At 44.0% G+C, this 13,373-nt stretch overlaps 1 protein-coding gene across 1 annotated transcript in view; it reads right to left on the bottom strand.

Moving 5' to 3' along the window:
* The window catches only part of LOC132391497 (anthrax toxin receptor 1-like), a 245,149-nt gene that overhangs the window by 22,280 nt on the left and 209,496 nt on the right, over positions 1 to 13,373 (bottom strand). Inside the window, exon 17 of the mRNA XM_059964801.1 lies at positions 7,822 to 7,902. Coding sequence (XP_059820784.1) covers positions 7,822 to 7,902 — 81 coding nt within the window. The remainder of the gene's footprint in view (positions 1 to 7,821; positions 7,903 to 13,373) is intronic.

Consider the following 13,373-nt stretch of genomic DNA (forward strand, 5'->3'; position numbering starts at 1 on the left):
TTCACGTTCCTTACCCAAGACTCAAGACTCATGAAATAATCTATTTCTAGTTAAGTTATAGGCAGAGATGACTAGATGACCAAAAGGATTTTCTAAAGAAAACTCCAATTCCCCTCCAAACTGTGATCCATTACCACTTAGAATGGAGAAAGAGCATTCGGGGAGAACTGAACTCCTCAAGCATGTGGAAGCTAGGATAAATGGTTGGAGGAGTGCACCACCTTTCAAAATGCCCGTCTACCTGGTCCTCTAAGCTCCTCTTATCCCACCAGTGGCAAAATCTCTAGGGCCCACTTTGGCTTCTGAAACTGCACTGGAAGCAAATCACTCTTGACTGCCTAAGAATGAGAAAGAATTTCTAAAAGCAGATGAAGACGCGTGAGACAATTGATGCTGGAATCTGCAGCAAAAATAAACTGATGGAGGAACTTAGTAGGTCCAGCACCATCTGTGGAATTGGAGGGATAGTCAGTGTTTGGGTCAAGACTACATCATAGCTGAGAATGTGGAAGGAGATAGTCAATATAAAGAGGTGATTGGGAAGGTGAAAGCAGGAGTTTTATACTGGCTTTCTCCCCTTGACACACAGTCCTGGTGAAACAGCACAGTGACAGAAACATTGACCATCCCTATGCCTCCAAAAACAGATCAACTAATTAATAACTTTTTTTTAGAAAGAGAAAATGTCGAACACTTCAAGTATGAACTCAGTTTCTCTTCCATGGATGCTACCTGACCTGCTGAGTGTTTCCAGCACTTTCTGCTTTTTACTTCACCTGCAGTTTTTGTTGTTTTTAGATGTTCTTTAAATTCAAATTGATGGTTGAGTTTCTGACGTATCATAGTGACACATATCTGAAATACTTTATTGACTACAAAGCCTCAGGGATAGTGTAGAAATATAAATCTTCCTTGAGTTTATTTGTATGATATGGGCTGTGATTAAGAGAATCCCTATTGCTTCAATCATAAGTCTGAATGTTAATGAATAATGAAAGACCAAAGTGTGAAGAAAGTAACACTGAACTCTAAGTATAATAGTATAGATGAAGAACAGAGAAACAGGTTACAAATAGATAGTTCTCAAATGAACAGCTTTAACTGGCACTCGGTCATTGAACCAAAGAGTTTCCTTCTGTGATTTAGATCAACTGAAATCTTCCCTGAGGTTCATTAATGTTCCGTTCACATCCTGAAGTTCTGTACTCAAAACTCGTTAAATAGACTCTTTTACATCATCACTGTCCATTTCTGTTAAAGAAATGGGATAACTGCACACACTAGCCCATTCACTGAGCTGTTCCCACTTTAACTACTCTTTATCTCATGTTCTTGTTATTTATATTTAGATTTGCACATTTTGTTGTCTTCTGCACTTCAGTTGATCTTTCATTGATCCTGGTATAGCTACTATTTCTATAGATTTGCTGAGTATGCCCACAGGAAATGAATCTCAGGTTGTAGATAATAACATATATGTACTCTGCTAGTGAAATTTACCTGGAATTTTGAATATTTGAAGCTTATCCTATCAATCTGTTCCTCTAATGAGAACAAAGGCACTATTTATATAACACTAATCCAGGGCTGTGCAAGGGGGTAGAGGACATTAGTGAAGGAGAGAAGTAATATGTAAGTATAATGAAGGATGGGAAAAGTCTTTTGCTCCAACCAGTCTGTGCCACAGATGTATAATGCTTCCTGCATCATACAACATAGATCTTCCACCCATCCATATACATTTAATATTCTAGCTAACATACTCAATTAAAAATATAATATGGAATTGTTGTTGATTGCATTAAAGGAAAAAGTGATTGCATTAAAAGGAAGATGGCACAGAAAGGATTTGTGAGGATGTTGCTTGGCTTAGAGGTGTCAAGTTAAAGGGAAGGATTGGCTAGGCTGGTAACAGAGGGGTTAATGGGGACAAAACAATAAGACAAAATAAAACCAGAGGACCACCTGCTGAGAGTAGATAACCGAAGGAAGTAGATTTAAAATAGAAGGACTAGTGGAGAACTGGGGATTTTAACCAAATGGCTGGTGGGGAAGAGGGAAGTGCAAGGGACATTTCAGTAGGTTTTGGTGGGAGGGTTGAAGGTGAAGGGGTTTGAAACTTCCTTGCTGGTCAAGGAAAATGCTCCCAACATTTACAAATTATAGACACTTGATGCTGTCTAATTTTAAGGACAATTAACTGATAGTTGGGGAGGATGTCTAATATTAAAGTTGCTCTTTTTTGGACAGTATGGACACAATTGACAGAATGACCTCTATCTTAATCTTGAAATTCATTATGGAATGCAAACCATTTGAAATTGTTTTTACAAGCTGATGACAGACTCAGCTGGAAGTTGGTTATGTTCTTTCTTGTGCGAATAAGTTCAGCTGCCTTCAATGACTGTACAATCAGCCTGAGTCACAGAGGGCTGACTCCCCGGGAATAAAAACAACTAACCACCATCCAATCTAATTCTGCACTTACAGGAAATATAAACATGAGGTCACTGATCCTCTATTATTTATTCAATTTACAGAATTTCTTCACATCACCCTAGCCAAAATTTATCCTTTAAACAGTATTGGTAAAACAGATTTTCCGATTGCCATTTGGAGAGCTTGCCTTGTGTAGATTGCCTGCTATATTTCTTCCATGACAACATAAAAAACATAATTAAGTCAGCAGTGCTTCAAGAATCAGAATCAGGTTTAATATCACTGGCATATGTTGTGAAAATTTTTGTGACAGCTGTACAATGCAATACATATTAATAGAAACTGTACATTACAGTAAGAATCACTATATATATATATATATATAAATAAGTAGTGCAAAAAGATGGAAAAAGTACTGAGGAAGTGTTCATGGGTTCATTGTCCGTTCAGAAATCTGATGGTGGAGGGGACCAAGCTGTTCCTGAAATGTTGATTGTGTGTCTTCAGGCTCCTGTACCTCCTCCTTGATAGTGGCAATGAGAAGAGGGCATGTACTGGGTGACCTTTTAAAGATGGATCCCACCTTTTTTGAGGCATTGCCTTTTGAAGGTGTCCTAGAAGCTGGGGAGGCTGGTGCCCTTGATGGAAATGGTTGAGTTTACAAATTTCTGCTGCTTTTTCCAATCCTGTGCAGTGGCCTTCCCATACTAGACAGTGATGCAACCAGTTAGAATGCTCTCTACAGTACATCTGTAGAAATTTGCAAGCGTCTTTTGTGACGCTCCAATTCTCCTCAAATTCTTAATGAAATATAGCTGCTGTTGTGCCTTCTTTGTAAATGCATTGATATGTTAGACCACTCAGAGATGTGATACCTTTGCTCACCTTTTCCACTTCTGATCCATCGATGAGGACTGGTGTGTGTTCCCTTAACTTACCCTTCCTGAAGTCCACAATCAATTGGTTGGTTTTACTGATGTTTAGTGCAAGCTGTTGCTGCAACAACGTTCAACCAGCTGATGTATGTTCTTGTCACCATCTGAAATTCTACCAACAGAAGTTGCATCGTGGGCAAATTTATGGCTGTCATTTGAGTTCTGCCTAGCCACACAGTCATGGGTGTAGTGAGTAGAGCAGTGGGCCAAGCATGCATCCTTGAGGTATGCCAGTGTTGGTTATCAGCAAGGAGGAGATGTTACTTCCCATCTGCACAGACTGGTCTCCTGGTGAGGAAGTCAAGGATCCAGTTGCTGAGGGAGGTACAGGTACAGGTGTTGCAGCTTGTTGATTTGAAAAGAGGGAATGAACACTGAACTGCAGTCAATGAGCAGTTCTTGATATAAGTCCAAGAGCCTCAGGACATGTACCACCAGGTTCCAGAACTGTTATAACCTCTCAACAATCAGGCTCTTGAACAAAAGGGGATAACTACACTCAATTGCACATTCACTGAAATATTCTCACAACCAATGATCTCAGTTTAAGATATCTTTATCTTTGTATTTCATGATCTTGTTATTTATTGCTATCTATTTATATTTGCATAGTTTGTTGTCTTCTGCACTCTAATTAATCTTTCTTTGATCCTGTTACAGTTACTATTCTATAGACTTACTGAGTATGCCCGCAGGAAAATGAATCTCAGTGTTCAACATGGTGACATATAAGTACTTTGATAATAAATTACTTTGAACTATTGTCCAGGTGATAGAAAACACTAAGAAGGTAGCAGGTCTTTTATACTTAAAACAGTATAATGATTTCATTATTTTATAAACTTTGATTAATTCTCCACTGAATTTGTTTTGCTGTGAGTCTATTTGGCATTTTAAACCAGAAATGAATTGAATGGCCCTCCTCCGCTCTGTGTGGAGAGACTAAATAAGATGAAAAAGAAGGACCTACTTTGAGGAAAATGGATCTCACTGGATGAAAAAGTGATGGAGAGAGAAACCCCAACCATTTGAATAACTGGTACACCTATAGTCTTATGAACTGCAGCAGAACAGTGTGATATATCTAAATAGCTAAATAGCTAGAATGGAGACAATGGACTGAATGGACTTCTCTGCTATTCCACAAGTTCAAAATTGGGCACAGAATTCTGTCCAAGGAATGAGCATAGATAGACGTTGAAGAGCTTGTTTGTTTGGATACATGAATAATATTAACAGACCAGTGAAATTTTGGTAGGCTTGAACCCCCACATTCAGCTTGCAAGTGGGAGTTAAGCTGCACAGATCAGAAACCTTCCAGCTCTGATACCTATTTCCTGCTGTGTTGGCCAATCTGGAGGAGACTCTCCATCGACTGGGGTTGATTATGGATGTTGCATCCTAACTGATTACATTTGATAACACACGGCAGTATGCAAGCTAGGGCAGTATGATATAGAGAGTCAGATGTTGCCCATGCAGCAGGCTGCCTTCTCCACACAGCAGATGAATCTAAAAGAACGGCAGAGACCGATGCAGTTTGGCATCAGTGGCGTTGCAGGGGTTGCAGCATTGAACTCAACGTAGGATTGCCTTAGGGACTCTAGGTTTACTCCCAAAGCCTTTTCCATGAGTGGGTATAACCACAAGGCAGCTGAGGATTGAAATCAGAATTTTCCTTCTCCTAAATGAGCTGCCAACTGTGGCTGACGAGCCCCATCTGCCTGAAGTTGGGCAACTATTTGACAGAATTCAGGAACATTAATAAATCAGATAACTGCAATAAAATTTGTCCCAGAGGAATTTTAAGTTAGTATGTTAAGCAGTGCCTGATCCAAAGAAATTAAATACACCAAGATGGCTATCAGGGAAAAATGTCCCATGTTGTAACTACAATGCAGAGATTCCACCAGCAAGTTTGGTAGGGTATTTCAAGTGTAGCCTCAAATGCTGCATTACAAATAGTTCAGCAAATTTAATTGAAGTAAGACTATTAATATGTCTGTAAATCAATTTTAACTCCATTTCAAATATGCTATTCAGTCCAGAAAAAAATCCTTTCTCCATGTTTTCCTTGTTGATAATGATATGCCAGGATCCAGTTTCAGTAAGGTTTGTTAGGAACATTCCCTTGTTATGACAACATAAGCAGAAATTTGTTGCTATGGTGCCCTAGCCAGAGGGAAATCATCCTTCAGTCCTACCTCTACCCCTAAAATCTCCAAGCACATAAATAAATAAGCAGCTAACTATTTAATTCCACTTCTTTCTGAACTTTTCCATTTATCCACCAGTACTGGAGATATCTACATGTCCCTGATTGGGTGCTGACACACACTTGGATTCAGTCTGATCCATTGCAAAGCTCGAATGGGATATATATCTGGCTTCAAGCCCAAACCTTCCAGGGTCTTAAACGTACTCTTTGCTCCTTTTTAAACCTGTAATAGAAGTTTTGAGTTGACTACAGTTTTACAAAGGTAGATTCTACTCCACAGTTGTCTGGGTCCCTGGGAGGAAACTTCCTCTGTGAAGACAGTGGAAATATTCTCCGTAGTTACTATTTACAATGAGATCAAAAACCTTCTTATGGGGCAACAGATGTGACCTTGTGGTTGTTCATCACTTTAAATCTTCATCCCATTCCCCATCCCCATGTCTTGGCTTGCCTTGTGGTTTGGCCAAAGTTTGACAAGCTTGAGGAACAGAAACTGGTCTTTTGATAGTGTACTTTGAAATCTTCTGGATTGAGTTCAGCATGTCCTTAAAGTCCATGTCTTTCAAGGTTTCATATTTTTGACCCTTTGCCAGAACTGGAAAGATTCAGTTGTCATATCTTTGACTAAGTACTGGAAGATAGGGGAGTCAGCTCTTCATAGTTTATTAATAATTGATCAGTAACCAGCAATTGAATATTACATCAGTTTCATTCTTTGTTGGTGGAAAGTGTCCCAGCCCAATGCATGCTTCATCCAGAAAGAGGGGAGATTTATTATGCATGAAAGTTCATGCCAGTGTCCCAGTCAAATAGAAGATTGAGGTACAGGTTATATGTTTGCTCCTTTCCCTGAACCAAAGATCATCTCAATTTCATTTAAAATATGAAAGCGTCCATTCACTCAAAACCTATGGTTAAAGAAATCACTATTTAGGAATCTAGAATGTATAACCTGCCCCTCATAAAAGTTCAACATTTCTGGGCATCTGGAGGGAACCAAATATCTTAAGACAGCACCTCTGGTGATTTTTTGATTGATCTGTGGAAAGACAGCAATTTTGACAAGACTGTCTGTAGAGTGCCTCATCAACTGTTGACTCATTTGATATGTTCCATTTCCAACCTTACACTGGTTGGGCTATTGATGGACTTGCAAGTAAGTTGCTCAATACCAAAAGCAAAGCATGCCAATTATTGTTTTGTTTTGTACAAATAACCATTGGGACCTGTTCTTGCTCACAGCTTCACTTGGCTGAGCTTATAAAAACCATCTGTGGTTTTCCTCTTCCTACATTATCAGTCAGCATTTAACTCACATGACTACTTTACTTTAAATGTTCCTACACTTTCGCAACTGTCCTCTGTTTACAACAACTCATGGAATTTATTTTTGTTATTCCCTTTCTTTCCTGGCAATATTGTTTTTGTTCCACAGATAGCAGTTGAAATGCGAATGATTACCTTCAACCAGATGACACTGACCACATACGCCCACCAGATATCATCAAACTAATGATGACAAACTAGAACCACTTCCTGTCCTGTCTATATGAGCCTATAGATGTAGGCACACTAAAGTGCTTGCTAACTGTCTTGTATGAGTCTTCAGGGTTGAAGACTTCTGTGGAGGTAGCCTGGTGGATGTTCTTACATCTCTTGTCTGACTACATTTGTTCTTTCGTTGCTCACAGACATATCCATTCTATCCTATGGTTAACCCTCAACTCTTGCCCTTCCCTTGTTTTCTAATGTTTCCCATACATTGGTGTTGGAACTCTTGTTATAAGTGGTGAAAACTATTTCCAATGCAACTATTAGCTCTGCAACAAAAGATTCCTGATCATCTCTTAATACTATTGAGAAACTTATACAATACAGCACTGCCAATATCATTATACTAGCTTCTGTCTATTGGGAAAAAGTTTACAGTTTGCTTTCCATATATTTTTGACATTTCTTGTCCTTGATTTATTGGATAAAAGGAGAGTTTGTGGTGGCTACATTGCCTTCTACAGTCAAAACCGATTAAGGGAACTTTCTCTGGCAGCATTTAGCTAGGAAGAACTATCTGCAGTCTTAAACAGAAGTGACTAATCCAGAGGAAGAAGGTTCTTTTAACAAATGAACATGTTACATTATTCAGATTGTCATAATCCCAGAAAGATTCTTTCAGATAAGTAGACTTCATTGCTTTTTTTTTGGGAGGAAACATTCAACATCATGTTCTACCTTGTCTCCAGGACGGGGGCGCATCACAGATACCCGGTCGTAGCCTTTCCTCAGGAGAACCCACAGTGCATCTAACTTGCCCTGAAATTAATGAAAGAGTCATTAGGGATGTTATTGTAAGGAAGAGAAACTCATTTAAATACTTCATTGTTCTATTTGTGTCTGTTCATTTTCCATAACCACTTCCATGTTCACTTTTATTGATTGCATAAACCTGTAAGCTTTTTTTCTTCTTGCAATGCATAACTTGATTGCTTACCCATTAACTTGAGTCATTATAGTTGACTGCAAGAGGTTTTTCCTTTGGGTGGAGCCATTTAGTGAACAGGATGGTTTGAACTGTTTGAGTTGAGAGATGACCTGCTAGACAGGCCTTTATGATGATGGAAAAGTTCGAGAGAGTGGGCAAGTAGGGATGATATTTCTGCTTTGGACAAAACCAGACCTTAGTGTGAATTTAAGGCATCACTGCAAATCCGACAGAGAATTCAGGAGTTATTTCTTTACCCAAATGGTAATTAGAATGTAGTATGTATTACTGTAGGGAGTAGTTGTGGTAAATATTATAGATGTAATATACTGTTGCACTGCTGGCATTTAGAGCAGCAGTTAAGGTCTTATTCTTCATTGCTGCTTCCGTAACAATATATTTTTGACCATTCAGGTTGTTAGCCCTGAGCTGAACTCCCGATCCTGGCGGACCAATGGACCACTCTTAGTCTGGCCTCTACCCTTTGACCTGTTCGGCATGGTGAGCCTATCAAGAGCCAAAACACAAGACCCTGAATCCAGCTAACACAGCTAGAAGGCTGCGAGTGAACGGCTAATTTTTCGGAGCGAAGGGAGTTTTTCACTACTTGGGTTAAAGAGAGGCGAGACTGTGCAGGTGTGTGACGTCAGCCAGTAGAGCGCGAAAGGTTTAAAAAGAAGACCGCCATATCCAGTGAGCAGTGTCGGAGTGGGCAGCAGAGTGAAAGGCAGCAGAGTGGTAGGGCTTTGGCTCAACGGACTTAGGCGGAAGCGGGACGAGGCGAGATGGGAAGTATGTGTGTGAGGCCAGTTTTCTGTGCTTGGTGTCAGATGTAGAGGTCTTGGAGTCTCCCAGCCTCCAGGACGGCCATATCTGCACCAGGTGTGTCAAGCTACAGCTCCTGATGGACCGAGTTAGGGAACTGAAGATGCAGCTCAATGACCTTCGTCTGGTCAGGGAGAGCGAGGAGGTGATAGAGAGTGGCAGGTGGTCACACCGGGGCCACGGGAGACAGACAAGTGGGTCCCAGTAAAGAAGGGGAAGGGGAAGAGTCAGGTACTAGAGAGTACGCCTATGGCTGTACCCCTTGACAATAGGTGCTCCTGTTTGAGTACTGTTGGGGGAAGGGGGGGAAACAGCCTACCTGGGGGAAGCAACAGTGGCCGTGCCTCTGGCACAGAATGTGGCCCTGTGGCTCAGAAGGGTAGGGAAAGGAAGAGGAAGGCAGTAGTGATAGGGGACTCTATAGGGGGTCAGACTGGCGATTCTGTGGATGCAGGAAAGAAACTCGGATGGCAGTTGGCCTCCCAGGTGCCAGGGTCCGGGATGTTTCAGATCACATCCAAGATATCCCGCAGTGGGAGAGAGGTCATGGTACATATTGGTACCAATGACATAGGTAGGAAAATGGAAGAGGTCCTGAAAAAAGACTACAGAGAGCTAGGAAGGAAGTTCAGAAGCACGACCACAAAGGTAGTAATCTCGGGATTACTGCCTGTGCCATGTAACAGTGAGAATAGGAATAGAATGAGGTGGAGGATGAATGTGTGACTGAGGGATTGGAGCAGGGGGCAGGGATTCAGATTTCTGGATCATTGGGACCTCTTCTGAGGGAGGTGTGACCTGTACAAAAAGGACGGCTTGCACTTGAATCCCAGGGGGATCAATATCCTGGCAGGGAGGTTTATTGGGGAGAGTTTAAACTAGAATTGCTGGGGTTGGGAACTGAACTGAAGAGACGGAGGAAGGGGCGATTGGCTTACAAACAGAGAAAGCTTGTAGGCAGTGTGGGAGGGAGGACAGGCAAGTGATAGAGAAGGGAAGCGTTCAGACCGAAGGTTTGAGATGTGTCTATTTTAATGCAAGGAGTGTTGTGAACAAAGTGGATGAGCTTAGAGCATGGGTCAGTACTTGGAGATACGATGTGGTGGCCATTACAGAGAGTTGGATGGCTCAGGGAATGGTTACTTCAACTGCCGGGTTTTAGATGTTTCAGAAAGGACAGGGAGGGAGGCAAAAGAGGTGGGGGTGTGGCACTGTTGATTGGAGATAGTGTCACGGCTGCAGAAAAGGTAGACACCATGGAGGGATTGTCTACAGAGTCTCTGTGGGTGAAGGTTAGGAACAGGAAGGGGTCAATAACTTTACTGGTTGTTTTTTTATAGGCCGCCCAATAGTAACAGGGACATCTAGAAGCAGATTGGGAAACAGATCCTGGAAAGTTATAATAATGACAGAGTTGTCGTGATGGGAGATTTTAATTTCCCAAATATCGATTAGCATCTCCCTACAGCAAGGGGTTTAGATGGGGTGGAGTTTGTTAGGTGTGTTCAGGAAGGTTTCTTGACACAATACGTAGATAAGCTCACAAGAGGAGAGGCTGTACTTGATTTGGTATTGGGAACTGAACCTGGTCAGGTGTCAGATCTCTCAGTTGAAGAGCATTTTGGAGATAGTGATCATAATTCTATCTCGTTTAAAATAGCATTGGAGATAGATAGGGACAGACAAGTTAGAAAAGTGTTTAATTGTAGTAAAGGGAATTATGAGGCTATCAGGCAAGAAATTGAAAGTTTAAATGGGAAACAGATATTCTCAAGGAAAAGTACAGAAGAAATGTGGCAAATATTCAGGGGATATTTGTGTAGAGTTTTGTATACCTACATTCCAATGAGACAGGGAAGTTATGGTAGAGTACAGGAACCGTGTAATAAATCTATTCAAGAAGAAAAGAAAAGCTTGTAGCAATGTGCTACACACAGCGCTGAAATAACAACACGCAGTCAGTAAGTCGTTTTGAGACTAGTTTATTCAAACTTCGCGGTGCTTGCATTTAATCCCTAGCGCCCGCCCTCTCCAGGCGGAAATGATGTCAGAGGTGCATTACCAAAGTCTCCCCCCACACGCTGGCTATTTGTGAGCTGGTTCACCAGCACAGAAAGTGGGTCACCACATAACCACCCCCCCCCAGAACTGGCGATACACCCCCCAATGTCCACAGTCTGGATCTCTGTTTGGGAGGTCTGCCTCTGTGCTGCGGTGCCTGAACCTCGACCTGCTGCGCCAAGTCCACATGGGCTGGTTTGAGTCGGTCCACCGTGAAAATCTCCTCTTTCCCCCCCCAATGTCCAGAACGTACGTGGACCTGTTGTTGTTGATCACCTTGAACGGCCCCTCGTACGGCCACTGTAGCGGTGCCCGGTGTCCGCCCCTTCGTACAAACACAAACTTACAGTCCTGCAGGTCTTTAGATACATGGGTCCGGGTCCGTCCATGCTGTGAAGTCGGTAAGGGGGCCAGGTTGCTGAGCCTTTCGCGTAGTCTGTCCAGGACTGCTGTGGATTCTTCCTCTTGCCCCCTTGGGGCTGGTATGAACTCTCCCGGGATGGCCAGGGGTGCGCCGTACACCAACTCGGCTGACGAGGTGTGCAGATCCTCTGGGCGCCGTGCGAATTCCAAGCAGGACCCAGGGAAGCTTGTCCACCCAGTTAGGTCCTCTCAGGCGGGCCGTGAGAGCTGACTTCCAGTGACGGTGGAAGCGTTCCACCAGTCCGTTCGACTGTGGGTGTTAGGCAGTTGTGTGGTGTAGCTGTGTTCCCAACAGACTGGCCACTGCCGACCACAGGCTGGAGGTGAACTGGGCGCCTCTGTCGGAGGTAATGTGGGCCAGTACCCCGAAGCGTGCTACCCAGGTTGCAATCAGTGCTCGGGCGCAGGAATCGGGCAGATGTGTCAGTGAGTGGGACCGCCTCTGGCCACCTCGTGAACTGGTCGACCATATTTAAGAGATACTGCACTCCTCGGGACACTGGTAGTGGGCCCATAATATCCACATGAATGTGGTCGAACCTCCGGTGGGTGGGTTTGAACTGCTGCAGCGGGGTTTTAGTGTGCCGCTGCACCTTGGCTGTTTGGCACTGTGCGCACGTTCTGGCCCATTCACTGACCTGCTTGCGAAGTCCGTGCCACATGGACTTGCTGGAGACCAGCCGGATGGTTGTCCTGATAGATGGGTGTGCCAAACTGCGTATGGAGTTGAAAACTCGCCGCCTCCAGGCTGCCGGGACGATGGGGCGAGGTTGGCCGGTAGCCACGTCGCACAGGAGGGTCCTCTCTCCCGGGCCTATGAGAAAGTCCTGCAGCTGCAAACCCGAGACTGCGGTCCTGTAGCTGGGCATCTCGTCGTCTGCCTGCTGTGCCTCTGCCAGTGCTGCATAGTCCACCCCCAGGGACAGGGCCTGGACAGCTGGTCTGGAGAGTGCGTCCGCCACGATGTTGTCCTTTCCCAAGACATGCTGGATGTCCGTCGTGTACTCGGAGATGTAGGACAGATGTGCTGCTGGCGAGCCGACCAGGGATTGGACACCTTCATGAACATGAAGGTCAACGGTTTATGGTCCGTGAACGCGGTAAACGGCCTGCCTTCTAAGAAGTACCTGAAATGCCGGATTGCCAGATACAGTGCCAACAGCTCCCGGTCGAAAGCACTGTACTTGAGTTCGGATGGTTGGTGGTGCTTGCTGAAGAATGCCAAGGGTTGCCAGCACCCCTCGATGAGCTGCTCCAGCACCCCACCGACTGCTGTGTCGGATGCGTCCACCGTGGGGGCGGTCGGAACGTCCGTTCTGGGGTGCACCAGTATCACAGCATCTGTCAAGGCTTCCTTGGCTTTAACAAAAGCGGCCGCAGCCTCCTCATCCCAAGTAATGTCCTTGCCTTTACCCGACATCAGGGTGTATAAAGGGAGCATGATATGGGCTGCTGAGGGGAGGAAACGGTGGTAGAGGTTCACTATACCAACAAACTGCTGTAGGCCTTTGACTGTGTTGGGCCTGGCAAAGTGGCGGATCGCGTCTACCTTGGCGGGCAGAGGTGTTGCCCCATCTTTGGTTATCCTGTGGTCCAGGAAGTCGATGATATCGAGACCGAACCGGCATTTGGCCGGGTTGATCATCAGGCCGAAATCACTCAGGCGGGAGTAGAGCTGGCGGAGGTGGGAGAGATGTTCCTGACGACTACTGCTGGCTATAAGGATGTTGTCCAAATAGATGAACGCAAAGTCCAGGTCGTGTCCCACCATATCCATTAGCCACTGGAACATCTGTGCGGCATTCTTCAGGCCAAACGGCATTCGGAGGAACTCGAACAGACCGAACGGGGTTATAAGTGCTGTTTTGGGGATGTCTTCAGGGTGCACCGGGATTTGATGGTATCCCCGGATGAGGTCTACTTTGGAAAAGATTCTTGCCCCGTGCAGGTTTGCTGCAAAGTCCTGTATGTGCAGCACGAGGTAGCAGTCTGG

The sequence above is a fragment of the Hypanus sabinus genome, chromosome 1 (assembly GCF_030144855.1).
Source record: "Hypanus sabinus isolate sHypSab1 chromosome 1, sHypSab1.hap1, whole genome shotgun sequence".
NCBI classification, from domain to species: domain Eukaryota; kingdom Metazoa; phylum Chordata; class Chondrichthyes; order Myliobatiformes; family Dasyatidae; genus Hypanus; species Hypanus sabinus.